Raw genomic sequence first — 16,755 nt, forward strand, 5'->3', positions numbered from 1 at the left:
GTGTCCTGATAACGAGGTTTCCCACAAAATTTGCATATATTCCGTGTCTCATCCGCTCTCTAGTAGATCATGCAGTTGTCAATACATACATCTATCACTTCATACGGTAGTTGAAGACCTGCAACAAGTTTCTGAACCTCGTAGTATGAACCCGGTGCAAGGTTATCCTCAGGTAGAATACCTTTGACAAAATCAGTAATCGCATCCATACATTCTTCAGCCAAATTATAGTCTGTCTTAATACCCATTAATCTAGTTGCAGATGATAAGACTGAATGACCATCTCTACAATTTTGATACAAAGGTTGTTTTCCTGCATCCAACATGTCAAAAAATCTCCTAGACTCGGGGTTTGGTTCTTCCCCTCTATAATGATCATGTACCATCTGCTCAGTACCTACACCATAATCTATATCCGTTCTAGATTCTTCTAACCTAATATCAGGCTGAGGTTCACTAACAGGCTGAGGTTCGCTAGTACTACCATATTCATAACCAGTTTCCCCATGAAGGTACCAAACTTTATAATTACGTGAAAACCCTTTCATATACAAATGAGTCCAAACATCAAATTCTTTTATAACCTTATTATTATTGCAAGAAGAGCAGGGACATCTTAACATACCACTTTTTGCATCCGGTTGCTGTTGAACAAGCCTCATGAATTCTCCAATCCCTTGAACGTATTCTTCCGTAAGCAAATTGGTGTTCGGATCCAAATGAGGTTTATCCATCCACGAACGATAATAAACTTCTGAAGACATGATTTTCACGGAATTGTTATGACTAAAGAGAATGAAGAGAGAATGAAGTGTGAATGAGTTGAATGAGGAGGGGTTGTATTTATAGGAAATTGCTTACGGACCTCCGACGACTTTCCGACGGAATTCCGACGGATGTAAAGCAGTCCGTCGGAATTCCGTCGGAATTGTCCAATCTCAAACGGCTATACAACGGTCATATATATTTGTCGGCAACGGTCACATAGTTCGTCGGAATTCCGTCGGTATTTTCCGACGGAATTCCGACGACTTTGCTCTTAATCGGAATGTCGTCGGAAATTCGTCGGAATATACCGACGAACTTCCGACGACTACAACGGTTACATTTTTTATCGGAATGTCGTCGAAAACTCGTCGGAAAATTCCGACGAACCAAATTTGGTCGGAATTCCGTCGGAAATGGCCGACGGAATTCCGACGACTTAATTTTTTTGTATTTGGTCGGAAATTTGTCAGTATTCCGTCACAAATTTCCGACGACCTTGGTGTCCGTCGGAACCTCCGTCGGAATTCGGTGTGTTTTCTTGTAGTGAGTTATATATAAGGAGATGCTAATGTGTAGCATAACTTATGAGTTTTGAGATTGAGAGATTGAGAACTTGAGTTTTTGAGTTATTTTCCTCAAGAGATTAATAAGAGAGTTATTTTTATTATTGTGATCTATTCAATTCGAGATTCTACACGTGGTATCAGAGCTTCTAGACAACGATCAAACTTACAAAGAGACCGTAAGTCATGGGGGATATAACGACGATTTCAACAAAGGGAAAAGAAGGCGGACCTTCTTCTATCAGTTGCCCTATGCTTAATGCAACCAATTACACTGTATGGGCAATAAGAATCAAGGTCTTGCTGAAGGTACACAAAGTATGGGAAGTTATTGAGCAAGAAACTACTGATGGAGATAAGAACAATACGGCAACTGCATTACTGTTTCAGTCCATACCAGAAACACTAATCCTACAGGTCGGCGAGTTAAATTCAGCAAAACAGGTATGGGAGACCATAAAGTCATGACATATGGGCGCATATAGGGTTAGGGAAGCTCGACTTCAAACCCTAATGGCTGAGTTTGACAGATTGAAGATGAAGGATACTGACAAGATTGATGACTTTGTGGGAAAATTATCGGAGATTTCATCTAAATCTGCTGCACTGGGAGAAACCATTGAAGAATCCAAAAACGGTCACTTCGCGTCTGTGTGTCCTGATCGACTGCTTAAGTTGCAAGAGGCAACCGAGACAAAAGAGAATGACACGCAGGAGGCCGAAGAGTTAATGATGCATGAAGTCGTTTACTTAAACGAGAAGAATGTCAATCCAAAAGATTTTGAAAAAATCTAGATAATGTTTGGTACTTAGACAACGGCGCAAGCAACCACATGACGGGAAATCAGAGCTACTTTAAAACTATTGACCAGTCAATCACAGGAAAAGTACGATTTGGAGATGACTCTCGCGTAGATATAAAAGGGAAAGGCTCTGTATTATTCTGTACCAAGGACGGAGGAAAGAAACTCTTGGCCGACGTCTATTATATACCAGATCTTAAGAACAATATAATCAGTCTCGGGCAAGCAACAGAGGCAGGTTACGATATTAGAATGAAAGACGACTATCTTACACTACGAGACAAAGATGGGAAGCTGATAACCAGGGCAAAGAGATCCAAAAATCGGTTGTATAAGGTCCTCATTAACATTGTTGAGCAAAAGTGTTTACAAACTGCCGCTGTGATGAGTGATTCAGCTAAGTGGCATGCTCGACATGGTCATGTAGGAAGAGATTCAATGAGCAGAATGATCAAGGAATGTCTGGTCACCGGCATACCTACTATTTTGGTCGAGAAGGATACATGCTCGTCTTGTCTACTTGGTAAACAAGCACGACATTCTTTCCCACAAGCGACCACCTATCGTGCCGATAGGATACTTGAGCTAATTCATGGTGACCTCTGTGGACCTATCACACCTTCCACACCCTCGAAGAAAAATACATATTTGTACTTATAAACGATCATTCGCGATATATGTGGTCAATTCTTCTTAGTAAGAAGGGAGAAGCGTTCGAGAAGTTTAAGAAATTCAAAGCTGTGGTTGAAAAGAAAACTGGAACTATGATCAAGACTTTTAGAACGGACCGCGGAGGCGAGTTTGTGTCAACAGAGTTCCAAAGTTTCTGCGAGTCATAGGGTATAACAAGACACCTAACGGCACCATACTCTCCTCAGCAAAACGGAGTGGTAGAGAGACGCAACATGACGTTGTTGGGAATGACAAGGAGTATTTTGAAGCATATGGATTGTCCAAACTATCTTTGGGGAGAAGCGGTGAGACATGCCACATACCTTATTAATAGAGTAGCAACCCGTGTGCTCATCTCGAAGACTCCATACGAAGCTTTGAAGAACAAGAAACCCAATGTTGATCACCTGCGTATTTTTGGGTGTGTTAGCTACGCCAAAGTTGATACTCCGCATCTTAAAAAATTGGATGACCGTTCTCGAGCTCTTGTACATCTTGGTACCGAACCAGGAATGAAACCTTATAGATTATATGACCCCATCACTCGCAGAGTAATTGTAAACAGAGACGTCATCTTTGATGAAAACAAGAAGTGGAACTGGAGCAATGCGGAAACGGCTAAAGCTATACCAGGAGGTTTCAGCATTACTTTCGGTGACTTTGGGAACAAAGGAGTCGATAGGGATGATCATATTACAGAACAAGGAGAAGATGATGAAGTCGACAATACAGAAGAGCAGTATCAAACCGTACCTGATCACGATGAAGGAGAATAAACAGAGGACAATGAGCATGACGAAGAGACGTTGAGAAAATCAACGAGGGAAAGAAAGAAACCGACTTATTTGGATGATTATATACTCTTAGCTGAACTCGATGGAGAGAGACTTCTCTTGTCTATCAATGATGAACCTTGGGGTTACAATGAAGCAAAAGAGAAGAAAGTTTGGAGAGATGCATGTGAAGATGAAATCAAGTCAATAGTTAAAAACAAAACATGGGAGTTGGTCGAACTTCCTGCTGGTGCAAAAGCCATTGGTCTTAAGTGGATCTTCAAGGTTAAACGCAATTCAGATGGAAGTATAAACAAATATAAAGCCAGGTTAGTAGCGAAGGGTTATATTCAGCGTCATGGGGTTGATTTCGACGAAGTATTTGCACCTGTAGCACGCATCGAGACAGTGAGGTTTCTAATTGCTATGGCGGCTTCTAGAGGTTGGGAAATTCATCATCTAGACGTCAAAACAGTGTTTCTCCATGGTGACTTAAAAGAAGAAGTCTACGTTTCTCAACCAGAAGGGTTCGTGACCAATGGAAAAGAGAACAAGGTATACAAGTTAAAGAAGGCTCTCTACGGTTTGCGTCAAGCCCCAAGAGCTTGGAATGAAAAACTAAATAAAGTTCTTGGAGGCCTGAATTTCGTCAAGTGCTCAAAGGAGCCTGCTCTGTATCGGAAGCAGGTACACGATGATCTCCTCCTAGTTGCAGTATACGTCGATGACCTACTGATAACAGGGACAGTATGAAAGCATACTCGAGTTCAAGAAGAATATGTCAGCAACTTTTGAGATGAGCGACTTAGGAAAGTTAACCTACTATCTTGGTATTGAAGTGGTTCAACATGAAGAATGAATCACACTAAGACAAGAGAGATATGCTATGAAGATTCTGCTTGAGACTGGGATGAAAGACTGCAGTGCAACTCAAGTGCCGATGGATCCAAGTACAAAGCTGTCGAAAGCACCAAAGGAGAAGGGTGCGAACGAGAGAGACTATAGAAGAAACATTGGATGTCTTAGATACCTGATTAATACCTGGCCAGACCTCTCCTTCTGTGTTGGTGTTCTAAGTAGGTATATGCAAGCGCCAAAACAGTCCCACGAAGCGGCATTGAAACAGGTCTTACGGTATCTTCAAGGAACCTTAACGTACGGACTTGAGTTCAAGCGAACACATGGAATGAAGATTGAAGGTTACAGTGATAGCAGCCTTAGTGTGGATGAAGATGATGGTAGAAGCACAACCGGACACGTTTATTACTTTGCAAACAGTCCTATTACGTGGTGCTCACAAAAGCAAGAAACAGTTGCACTTTCGTCTTGTGAAGCCGAGTTCATGGCAGCTATAGAAGCGGCTAAACAAGCTATTCGGTTACAATAATTACTTGGAGAGATAACAGGAACTGAGAGTGAGAAGGTGGTCGTCAAGATAGACAACAAATCTGCCATAGCTTTAACAAAAAATCCTGTGTTCCACGGACGGAATAAACACATTCATCGACGCTATCACTTTATACGTGAATGCGTTGATAATGAGATGATTGCAGTACAGCACGTACCCGGCGCAGAGCAGAGAGCTGATATTTTGACTAAAGCGATGAGTAAGATCAAGTTCAAGGAAATGAGAGATCTCATAGGAGTTCAAGATGTGAAGACAAATGACTTCAAGCTTAAAGGGGAGAATGTTGGAGTAAGCTTGAAGTAACTTGAGATGGAAGTTACCTAATCCTAGTGTGTTATGGAAATCTATAAGGATTAGGAAATATTGATTTATGTTAAACCTAATGAGTTTAGGAAATTATGAGCTATATATAAGGAGATGCTAATGTGTAGCATAACTTATGAGTTTTGAGATTGAGAACTTGAGTTTTTGAGTTATTTTCCTCGAGAGATTAATAAGAGAGTTATTCTTATTATCTATTCAATTCGAGATTCTACAACCAGATGATGAAATTTGAGAACCAGTTTTCTAAAAGTGACTCAGCATTTACAACAATAGTTTCACCATGAGATGTCAGCGGCAGTCAAATAGGAGTTTTGTTATTTTAATGCTTGTTTTATATAATACTAACGATTGATCCGCTCTTTGCCCGGAAAGTTTACTTCCATTTAGCTTTCGTTTAACATTTGTTTTTGAATTGAACAGTTTGGTTTTATGTTATTTGTGAATCTCTGTTATTGTGGTTACTCTTCTTTTTTTTATTTTTTTATTATCATCTCTTTTCGTTGAACTTGTTTGTAAAAGGAGATTAAGCCTGAGTCTTGTTGCATTGACGAAATTTCCTTGTACGATTATTGAGATAGTCTGAATGGGACTATATATGTTCTGTTTTTATTTTCTAATCAGTTTTGAGACCTCTAGTAGTCTTTTCATTTGATTCTTATGATTGTGTGGCGCGTGAAGACCGGAGGGTATCAATTTTCTTTACCTGACCAACACGTAACATAATAGATATCGGAAACAACGTCGTTATTTTCCATGTTGAAGTTTCGAGCAGACGTTGAAGTTTCGAGCAGACGTCGAACGGTTTACGTTACGATAGAGAAAAATCTCTTCCTTCCTCGTTTTGTCAGAGTTTCTATAAGGTTTTCCCACTGATGAAAACGATATGATGAGATGAAAGTAGATCTCTTCTTTTTACGAATCATCTTTTTTTTTTATATAAAGCCAAACTACAGGTTTTAATAATCAGAACGTCAAATGTTTATATAGATGGAAAATTTACTTCTCCTTCGCCTCTATTGTTATCTTTGCTTCTTTCTTCTCCTAACCATCAACGGCGTTCACACCATAACCTACGTCTGCGGCGATGAGAACTTCTCCCCAAACACAACCTACGACCAAAACCTCGAAGCTCTCTTGCGTTCTCTTGCTTCAAAGGTTATCACAGAAGGCGGTTTCTACAACGCTTCGCTAGGCCGAGTTTACGCTCTTTCCCTTTGTCGAAAACACTATGAAGCTCAAGACTGCGGGCGCTGTGTCGATAGAGCAAGTAGGAATCTCTTAACACAGTGTCAAGGCAAAACAGAAGCGTATCACTGGGATTCCGAAACCTTTGAAAACGTTTCTTGTCTAGTACGTTACTCAAATATCCCTACATTTGGAAAGCTAAAGCTTGAGCCCTTGTTGAATATTCCTCACTCAAATGTTCTCCCCTCTTTGAACGTGACTCGAATCGGCCAAGAGTTCAGCGCCAGGGCTAACCAAACACTCGAGGTTGCATCCAAGGCTGATGAGTCTTCGGTGTTGAAGTACTATGGAGTCTCAAGTGCGGAGTTCACAGATATTCCTGAGGTCTATATGTTGATGCAGTGCACACCTGATCTATCTTCCGCCGACTGTTACCATTGTCTAAAAGAGAGTGTTGCGTATAATCAAGAAGAGAACCAGAAAAGAAAAGGGGGAACGGTTGCACGTCCTAGTTGTTATTTTAGATGGGATGATTACTCTTTTGCAGGGGCTTTCGATGAACTAGAGAGAGTTGCAGCGCCTCCTGGACATCATCAACATCTAGAAGATTCTCCGGTCAAGAGAGGTACTACAAATATATTTCAATATCTTTTTGCTAAAATCTTGAACTGACATGACTGTTTTGGGGGTCTTTAATTAGGAAGAATTTTTCAACCGTGGAGTGTTGTGGTTATTGTTATTCCTCTGGTCATATATCTTGTCGTGTTTGTTGCTTTTTTTCTTGCTTATCGCCGGATGCGGAGGAGGTTTCGTGCACAAATCAACGGTGAGTGTAGTTCCATGTGGCTCATAACCTCTAAATATTTATTTTTTTAAAAGTGTAGTTCTCAGTTTTTTTAAGTAAATGTTCGAAGTTTTTTTCTTGAAGGAAAAAAGTTTCTATATATATATGTGCAGATAGTTCTGGGTTTGATGGTCAATCTATGATAAGATTTAATCTTGACATGATCTTGATCGCAACCAATGATTTTTCGCTAGAAAATAAGCTTGGTCAAGGTGGATTTGGATCGGTCTACAAGGTAAGACCACTTGTAAAAAGTCTTATCAGTATATTTAGATGGGTCACTGATGATCTTATTGAGTGTGAATCGTTTTTAGGGTATTTTACCGTGCGGGAAAGAGATAGCTGTAAAAAGGTTAGCTAGAGGTTCAGGCCAAGGAGATTTAGAGTTTAGGAATGAAGTTTTACTTTTGACAAGACTCCAACATAGGAATCTAGTTAAGCTCCTTGGATACTGTAATGAAGGAGGTGAAGAGATTCTTGTCTACGAGCTAGTCCCTAATTCAAGTCTTGATCACTTTATATTTGGTAAGCCTTCCCAAGACCAATGTAAGGAATTTTTCGTCTCAATATACTTTTGTCAACTAACTAAAAAAACGTTTTCTCTTGAGAAAATCTGTAGATGAAGACAATCGTCGGCTACTTACTTGGGATGTGAGGAGTAGAATCATAGAAGGAGTTGCAAGAGGGCTTCTTTATCTCCATGAGGATTCTCAGCTGAGGATTATTCACAGAGATTTGAAGGCAAGCAATATCCTTTTAGACGCGGATATGAACCCAAAAGTTGCAGACTTTGGGATGGCAAGGTTGTTTAATATGGATGAGACTCGAGGAGAGACAAGCAGAGTAGTTGGAACCTAGTAAGTATGTTTTGTTATAGGCAGCGATGCTGTCTTTTTATAAAATATTTTTGAGTACATATAGATTTTTGTAATAAGCATCACCATTGATGTAATTTTGGTTCTTGCAGCGGATATATGGCTCCAGAGTATGTGAGACACGGGCAATTTTCAGCAAAATCTGATGTTTACAGCTTCGGTGTTATGCTGTTAGAGATGATAAGTGGTGAAAGAAACAAGAACTTTGAAGTAGAAGGACTTCCTGCTTTCGTAAGCTCAATTGATTTTATTGTTTATTTTTATTTTTGATAATCCAAAATATCCGGTGGACCGAGGTTCAGTTGAAGTTCCATGAAAACATCTTCACTGGGGTCGGACAGATCCGGTTGCTCACAATGAGAATTAGAAATTCATATCGTGTGGCCACGCATGGTTAGTATGTGGGTTGTTTCGAATCCGGATCGCTTAGTTCACCGGAATTTGCTAAACCACCCATTTGTGGTTAAAAAAATATTTTCATTGTTTATTTAATTTCACAATTTATGTAAGGAAACGTTTAACAACATTTTATTTGGTTCAGGCATGGAAGAGATGGGTAGAAGGAGAACCTGAGAGTATAATCGATACTTACTTAAGCGAACATCCGATAAACGAGATAGTAAAGTTGATTCAGATAGGTTTGTTGTGTGTTCAAGAGAATGCCGCAAAGAGACCAACCATGAACTCTATAATAATTTGGCTTGCAAGAGACGGACCTATTACCATTCCTAAACCTACAGAAGCTGCTTTTGTCTCTCTCCCTCTCTCGGTGAAAAGATCAATGAATAAGTCTAAAGACAAAGATTCTAAGTTTTCAGTGGACAAGGTTTCGATCAGTGTGTTGTATCCTCGGTGAATCTTCAACCTTAACTATCCCTTGCGAGGTTATATATAGTTCTTAGAGACAAGTTAACCTCATCAGCATTCGAAGACATAATAACGGTGTTGGATAGCTTAATAAGATATATGAGAGTTCGGTTCAGTTTGGTAATATTTTGTCACCAATTTATTTCCGTTCGGTCAGTTACAAAAAAAAAAAAAAAAATTATTATTTCCGTTCGGTGCAATTCGGTTATTAGCTACGTAAATAGTCACTATATTCTCTTTTTTTTTTTAACATAAGTAGTTATTATCTTCCATTTGTCCCCAAAAAAAGTAGTTATTATCTTCCCTTCTAATTATATCAAATTAAATTTATCTTGTCTATATTTTAATCAAAATAATGTGTTCTAATTTGGATTTTTAGTTACTTAGTTCAGTTCTTTTATGTGAAATTTCAATACCAATCGGTTTATATTAGATTCCTATGATTTAAGATAGTTATAAATGCTGAAACTTTTTTTTTTTTTGAAACTTTAATACTTCATTTAACTTAGTTGTTATAAAAATATACTAGAGCTTGTCGTTTGATTTTTACCTTTTTATAAATTGTTTAGTGATATTATTAAAACATATAAGTTATTTAGATATTTTTAGGTTCCTACAAACTTACCCGGATTCGGAAGAATCCAAGTTGAACCTTGTTCGAAAATGTATAATACCCGAACATAGTTTAACTTTAAATCCAAAAAGTCGATATCCATAAATACTGATATGTATCTGAACGAATACATGAATGCCCATGTCTAAATAATTTAGTAAACAAATAAAAATAAATTTTTTAACCGGTTTGACTTCTTGTCACTAATGGAGTAATTTCATTTAGACACGTGAAATTATTATGGTTAATACGTAAAATAAATGACATTGAATTATAATGGTAAAAATTAATGAAGTAATTTTGAAATGTAATAAAAAGAATGTGAAAACGTGATAAGATCTTGTGCTTATTCCGTAAATGTTTATTTAAGATTTTATGCTTGTTCTTTTATTATAGGCGTAAATCAAAGATTTTGTGTTTGTTTTAATATTCTGGATTCTAAATTGATGTAGTTCCTTTATTATAGTCGTGGAAATCACATTTAGGAAAACAATGTAGTTCATTTGAGTTATTAATAATTTTTTTCCTTGTTTGCAGTTCGTTTGAGTTATTTTAGGAAAACAATGAATATGTGGAAAAGACAATCATTTTTAATGTGAGACTAATTTAATTCTCAATGGCATTTGACTGAAAATTTTATGTAATTTTTAGGGTTATTCTATAAGTGTACTCCTGTTTTAATAAAGTAGATAAATAATGTGAAAACAGATAACAAACTCAAACTAAAACAGATATTTCAAATTACAAAAGGGTTACACGAGGACAAAAAATGATATTCATCTCATTTTTACTTTAGACATCTTAATTAAAAAAAAAAGCAAAACACGACTATATTTTTCAAAAACTCATTTTCAGTAGAAAATTTATTCAGTTGATTTTATTATTAATTATTTTGTTATATTGTTTTTTAACTTCATTTAACTTAATTGTTATAAAATATATATAAATAATGTGAAAATAGATAACAAATTAAAAAAAGAATCAACTTAGGTATTGAACTGACGACATCCGATTATAGATATCTTATATATTAAAACAGAAGTCACAACTTTGATTCATGTATGATTTTTTTAAAAATGGACCTAATGGACATATTCTTAGAAAATCATGTTACATTTAGTCTCTAATTTTATCATTTAAATTTTGGGCATACCAGAAATTTTTATTGGGCTATCACTAATTGTATTTAAACAATAGATGATTCATTGGATTTATAGATAGTATAAATTAAATATATATAATTTAATGTTGTAATACTATACCTCCATATGTTAATTATTTAAATATTTGTCGATGTTAACTTTTAAAATTATAAATAAAAAAAATTTTAAATACCAAAAATCATATTATCTAACAATGATTAATCTTTACTACCTTAAACCAATGAAAACAAATTTTAAACTATATAGTTTATTTTAAAAATTAAACAAAAACTAAATGTTTAATTATTTACTCGATAATATAAATCTATGAAGCGAAAAATTTAATTTTTTAAAAACTTTTTAAATTTGTGAAATGTTACAATATCATTGAATATGACACTAAAACAATATTTTACTAATCTTTATACATATAGTTACGTTTTTAATAATGAAATAATAATCCGAAAATATATATATAAAAGAAGATACAAATACATGTGAAAGTTTGAAACAATCTATTCAATGAAAAAATATACCGTAAACTTATTATGTTTTAAAAATTGATAGACACATATATATTATAATATATACCAATTTAGAATTAAAAAAAAAATATTTATATAAAAATAAATGAAATCAAAAATTCGCGCAGATTGCGCGGGTCGAGAACTAGTTTCAAATTACAAAAGGGTAACACAAGTAGAAAATATAAATGATATTCATCTCATTTTCACTTTTCACATCGTAAAAAAAAAAAATCAAAACACGACTATAGTTTTCGAAAACTCTTTTTCAGTAGAGAATGTATTCAGTTAGTTTTATTATTAATTATTTTGTTATATTCTTATTTTGCTATTTAAGTGATAATAACCAGTCAAACCAATAAATATCGGAAAAATAGTCAATATTATTAATTTGAAAGTCTTCATCATGAGTACAGTTTATATAACAATACCAAACATTTTGACCGCACAATCTATTCATTAGTTTTCTTGTGAAAAATATTCAGAATATTATATTCCCTTCTTACCATTTATTTTGAGTTTCATTGTATGCTTCGAATTGTTCCAAATTCCATTCTTACAAGCAATTGCAATATGAAGATTTCTAATAAATCAGTCTTTTGATTTGACTTCCATTGTCTTCTCATCATTTGACCATATATATGAATCAAAAAAAAAAAAAAAAAAAAAAAAAGAATCACTGAATCACGTAGGCCCTTGACTCTATCTCTGTTCATACACTTGAGGGAAATGAAGTGTCTCGACGTGTCCCTTACGTCACAGCAGAGAAAAGTCTCTTCCTTGCTCTTTACGTAACTACACAAAAAGTCAGTATTTCTAAAAAGTTTTTTTTCACTAATGAAAACGATATGACAGTAGAAACGTCTATTGCTTCATCTACTCTTGTTTGATTTCAAAGAAAAAATTTACAAATCAACATCTCTTTATTTAAAGCCAAACTAAGTGTGTTAATAATCATTACGTGAATTGTTCACATAGATGGAAAAGTCAGTTCTCATTCAGTTCCTTAATTTTCTCCTCATCGTTCTCTTGACCATCGATGGCGTTCACACTAACTTCCTCTGCGGCGACGAAACCTTTTCTCCAAACACAACCTTCGGCGACGACCTCAAGACTCTCTTGCCTTCTCTTGCCTCAAACGTTATCGCACAACGCGGTTTCTACAACGCTTCGCTAGGCGGAGTTTACGCTCTCGCTCTCTGTCGTAAACACTACGAGGATCAGGATTGTCGTCGCTGCGTCGATAGAGTAAGTAGGAATCTGTTAACACAGTGCCAAGGCAAAGCTGAAGCGTATCACTGGGAAGCTGAAAACGATGCAAACGTTTCTTGTCTAGTACGTTACTCAAATCTCCCCACGTATGGAAAACTAAAGCTTGAGCCACTCGAAAACATTCCTCACTCGAGTCTTCCCTCTACAAATCTGACCCGTTTCACCGAAGAGTTTCGTGCCATGGCGAATCGAACAATCGAGGATGCATCCAAGGCTGATGAGTCTTCAGCACTGAAATACTATGGAGTCTCAAGTGCAGAGTTTACTGACTTCCCTGAGGTTTATATGTTGATGCAATGCACACCTGATTTATCTTCAGGTGACTGTAAGTATTGTCTGGGAGAGATTGTTAGGTATAATCTAGAAGAGTACTGGGGAAGAATCGGGAGCACGATTGCAGTTCCTAGTTGCTATTTCAGGTGGGACTTATACCCTTTCGTAGGAGCATTTGATAACCTAGAAAGAGTTTCCGCGCCTCCTCGAGCTCCTCAACCTTTTCAAGAAGATGCTCAGACCAAGAAAGGTATTCCCACAATAAGATCTTTTTTAAACATTTTTTTTTGTTTTCTAAACAAAAATATCATTAATTATTTATAGTCCACAATTCCATCAATGATAAACAAATTTCATAATACAAAATTTATAGTATAATATAACGTTATCTAATTTGGTACAAAAAATTTCCTCTAAAACGTTAAGTTTTAGAAAATAGAGGGGAAGTACTAAAATAAATATTTTTATGCTGAGTTGACTGACTTGCATGAAACTAATTAACTGCTTGGGGACTCTTCAGGAAGAACTCTTCAACCGTGGAGCATTGTGGTTGCTGTCGTTCCAACAGTCATTAACATGTTCGTGTTTGTTGCTTTCGTGATTGCTTATCGCCAGATGCGGAGGAGGATTTATGCTGGTATCAACAGTGAGTTTACTTTCATGGCTTTTGAGTAGATGTTTTGGAGTTCTGTAATGAAGGAAAGATGTTTTATATATGTGCAGAAAACTCTGATTCGGATGGTCAATCTATGTTAAGATTTGATCTCGGCATGATCTTAATCGCAACCGATGAGTTCTCTGCGGAAAATAAACTTGGACAAGGTGGATTTGGATCTGTCTACAAGGTTAGAACTTCCATAAAAACCTGTAATATATGTTTTTTTCTTTTTTTTGTCCCTGATAATATATGTTTTCAAAACATTTATATGTGTCCATAATGTCATGCCGGTATTCAGGGGATTTTACCGAGCGGACAAGAGATAGCGGTAAAGAGATTAGCTGGAGGGTCAGGACAAGGAGACTTAGAGTTTAAGAATGAGGTTTTACTCTTAACAAGACTCCAACATAGGAATCTAGTTAAGCTTCTTGGCTTCTGTAATGAAGGAGATGAAGAGATTCTTGTTTACGAGCATGTCCCTAATTCAAGTCTTGATCACTTTATCTTCGGTAAGACCGAGTGTCATGTATTTTCATTACAAAACTTTTATCAGATTAGAGGAAAATAAATCTCTTTTTTCTTCTGTATGTAAATTTTTAGATGAAGACAAACGTTGGCTACTTACATGGGATGTGAGGTGTAGAATCATAGAAGGAGTTGCAAGAGGGCTACTTTATCTCCATGAAGATTCTCAACTGAGGATTATTCACCGAGACTTGAAGGCGAGTAACATTCTCTTAGACGCTGAGATGAACCCCAAAGTTGCAGATTTTGGGATGGCCAGGTTGTTTAACATGGACGAAACTCGAGGAGAGACCAGCAGAGTAGTTGGAACCTAGTAAGTATGCTCTGTTTTAGACAGAATCTCGTAGACAAGACAGAGATCCTCTGTTTTTGTTTTACATAAAAGTTTACAAATTCATGAAATTAGTATCACCATGAATGTGATTTTGGTTCTTGCAGCGGATATATGGCTCCAGAGTACGTGAGACACGGGCAATTCTCAGCAAAGTCTGATGTTTACAGCTTCGGTGTTATGCTTTTGGAGATGATAAGTGGTGAAAGAAACAAGAACTTCGAAGCAGAGGGACTTCCAGCTTTTGTAAGAATCACATTTTCTCTCTTTTTTATCTTTACACCTTCTGTAAACAAAAGGGTAAGAGTTATTTTCTTTTGATTCAGGCATGGAAGAGATGGGTCGAAGGAGAGCCTCAGAGTATAATCGACCCTTACTTAAGCGAGCATCCGAGAAACGAGATCATAAAGTTAATTCAGATAGGTTTGTTGTGTGTTCAAGAGAATGCAGCAAAGAGACCAACCATGAACTCTGTAATAGTTTGGCTTGCGAGAGACGGTACTTTTGCGATTCCTAACCCTACAGAAGCTGCTTTCGTCACTCTCCCTCTCTTGGTGAAACCTGCAGAAAGATACATGAATATGTCTAAAGATTCTAAGTTTTCGGTGGACGAGGTGTCGATTACTGTGTTGCATCCTCGCTGAATCGTCCACGTTATCGATCTGTTGAGAGTTTCATGTTGTACAAGTTTCTTGGGATACAAGGTAACCTCATCCGGATTCAAGACAGAACTACGGTGTTGGATAGCCTAATACTGTATATTACTAGGGGCATTTCCTCCGCGCAAGCGCGGAGTTGTGGACAGAGTTTTTGTTTTGTCTCAATATTTGTTAGAGTTATTGTAGCAGTGAATTTTGTGTTTTTGGGTTGATCATTGTTTTTCAAGTTTTTTATTGTTACAGGGTTAGAGTTGTGACGATGAACTGTGTATGCACTGTTTTCAACTCATGAAGGACTAAAATGTGTTAGTAATGTGATTGATATAGTTCGTGGTGTTGCTTGCTGTGTCACTGAAACTTATTGTTTGTTTGTCTTTTTAATTTGTTACTTGTACTGTTGAGATTACATAAATTATATTAAGGTTGTTGATAGTACTGATATCTTGCATATTCACATTGTTTTATCCATTTATTCATGTGCATTTTCATCATATAGATTAGGATTTAGCCATGTCTAGGTTGCATTTTGCATACAGATGTCTCTATTAGGTATTGGAGTACCACATGGAGTTCCTGAAGACATTTGGGTACATTTGGAGCTCAAGGGAGGTGATTAGAGTGATCTTTGGACGAGCACTGCCTGGAGCGACTTCCCGGAGCGACTACATGAAGTCGCTGTGACACACATCTCAGAGCGACTTGACCGGAGCGACACAGCGAGGTCGCTCGCGTCTCCATCACCCGGAGCGACGTAACCGGAGCGACACAGCGAGGTCGCTCGCGTCTCCATCACCCGGAGCGACGTAACCGGAGCGACACAGCGAGGTCGCTCGCGCCTCCATCACCCGGAGCGACGTGACCGGAGCGACACAGCGAGGTCGCTCGCGCCTCCATCACCCGGAGCGACGTGACCGGAGCGACACAGCGAGGTCGCTCGCGCCTCCATCACCCGGAGCGACGTGACCGGAGCGACACAGCGAGGTCGCTCGCGCCTCCACATCTCAGAGCGACTTGACCGGAGCGACACAGCGAGATCGCTCGCGTCTCCTTCACACGGAGCGACGCGACTTGGAGCGACACAGCGAGGTCGCTCGCGCCTCCATCACCCGGAGCGACGTGACCGGAGCGACACAGCGAGGTCGCTCGCGAAGAGCGACGTCTCGCAGCAACCCCTCCAGGTAACTCCCGAAGCCTGACTACTGGAGGTCGCTGCGCGCCTTCTGTTTGCTCGCATTCATTTCTACTCAAGGGCCTTTTGGTCATTTCATTATGCACGTTTTTACTTCTGAAAACCTATGTTTTAAGTACTTTTGTAAGTGACGAGAAAACAATCTCTTTTTCCAGAGAACAACTAGTAAAAACTTCTTTTGATTCAGATTTGATTTGTTTTCATCTTGTGTTCTTGTTGATTTCTTATCTATTTCTCTACATGATTAATCTGAAATCCAATATGAGTTTAAGAGGAATCTTGGAGATTAGTGAGTAATCACCTTTTGAATTCATGGGTTAGGGAGATCAAGGGTGATTAGGTTAGTTCTAGGATGTTTTAGTGTAGATCATTCTTGTTCCTTGCTAGTAGAGTATTCATAATGCATCTTCTGAGTTGGCCTTTCAAAAGTTGATCTTTAGGCATTTCCCACCCTGTGTTTGATGAAATGCCTGAGACAACTCTCCTA

At 37.6% G+C, this 16,755-nt stretch overlaps 3 protein-coding genes across 5 annotated transcripts; all 3 read left to right on the top strand.

Moving 5' to 3' along the window:
- Positions 1-4,465: 4,465 nt before the first annotated feature.
- On the top strand, positions 4,466-4,966 carry LOC106314610 (uncharacterized mitochondrial protein AtMg00810-like). Its single transcript, XM_013752454.1, has one exon. It carries the CDS (start codon positions 4,466-4,468, stop codon positions 4,964-4,966), a length of 501 nt encoding a protein of 166 aa, XP_013607908.1.
- A 1,210-nt stretch (positions 4,967-6,176) lies between these two features.
- Positions 6,177-9,388, top strand: LOC106313075 (cysteine-rich receptor-like protein kinase 36). 2 transcript variants are annotated; one of them, XM_013750806.1, is made up of 7 exons: positions 6,177-7,121; positions 7,197-7,322; positions 7,454-7,575; positions 7,655-7,865; positions 7,960-8,197; positions 8,308-8,446; positions 8,757-9,388. In XM_013750806.1, exons 1-7 carry the CDS (start codon positions 6,299-6,301, stop codon positions 9,069-9,071), a joined length of 1,974 nt encoding a protein of 657 aa, XP_013606260.1. In that variant the 5' UTR covers positions 6,177-6,298; the 3' UTR covers positions 9,072-9,388. The 2 variants fall into 2 exon arrangements, with proteins under 2 accessions (XP_013606260.1, XP_013606262.1); XM_013750808.1 differs by having other exon boundaries at positions 7,535-7,575.
- Positions 9,389-12,267: 2,879 nt separating this feature from the next.
- On the top strand, positions 12,268-15,264 carry LOC106313076 (cysteine-rich receptor-like protein kinase 36). 2 transcript variants are annotated; one of them, XM_013750809.1, is made up of 7 exons: positions 12,268-13,156; positions 13,427-13,552; positions 13,630-13,751; positions 13,863-14,073; positions 14,165-14,402; positions 14,528-14,666; positions 14,747-15,264. In XM_013750809.1, exons 1-7 carry the CDS (start codon positions 12,340-12,342, stop codon positions 15,062-15,064), a joined length of 1,971 nt encoding a protein of 656 aa, XP_013606263.1. In that variant the 5' UTR covers positions 12,268-12,339; the 3' UTR covers positions 15,065-15,264. The 2 variants fall into 2 exon arrangements, with proteins under 2 accessions (XP_013606263.1, XP_013606264.1); XM_013750810.1 differs by having other exon boundaries at positions 13,427-13,543.
- Positions 15,265-16,755: the final 1,491 nt, after the last annotated feature.

The sequence above is a fragment of the Brassica oleracea genome, chromosome C9, assembly GCF_000695525.1.
Source record: "Brassica oleracea var. oleracea cultivar TO1000 chromosome C9, BOL, whole genome shotgun sequence".
Lineage (NCBI taxonomy): Eukaryota > Viridiplantae > Streptophyta > Magnoliopsida > Brassicales > Brassicaceae > Brassica > Brassica oleracea.

Coding starts and splice junctions, on each gene's coding strand:
- LOC106314610 (XM_013752454.1), top strand. CDS start 4,466: ATGAAGATTCTGCTTGAGACTGGGATGAAAGACTGCAGTGCAACTCAA.
- LOC106313075 (XM_013750806.1), top strand. CDS start 6,299: ATGGAAAATTTACTTCTCCTTCGCCTCTATTGTTATCTTTGCTTCTTT. Junction 7,866..7,959: donor TCTTGATCACTTTATATTTG/GTAAGCCTTCCC, acceptor GAAAATCTGTAG/ATGAAGACAATCGTCGGCTA. Junction 8,198..8,307: donor AGCAGAGTAGTTGGAACCTA/GTAAGTATGTTT, acceptor TGGTTCTTGCAG/CGGATATATGGCTCCAGAGT.
- LOC106313076 (XM_013750809.1), top strand. CDS start 12,340: ATGGAAAAGTCAGTTCTCATTCAGTTCCTTAATTTTCTCCTCATCGTT. Junction 13,752..13,862: donor GATTTGGATCTGTCTACAAG/GTTAGAACTTCC, acceptor GCCGGTATTCAG/GGGATTTTACCGAGCGGACA. Junction 14,403..14,527: donor AGCAGAGTAGTTGGAACCTA/GTAAGTATGCTC, acceptor TGGTTCTTGCAG/CGGATATATGGCTCCAGAGT.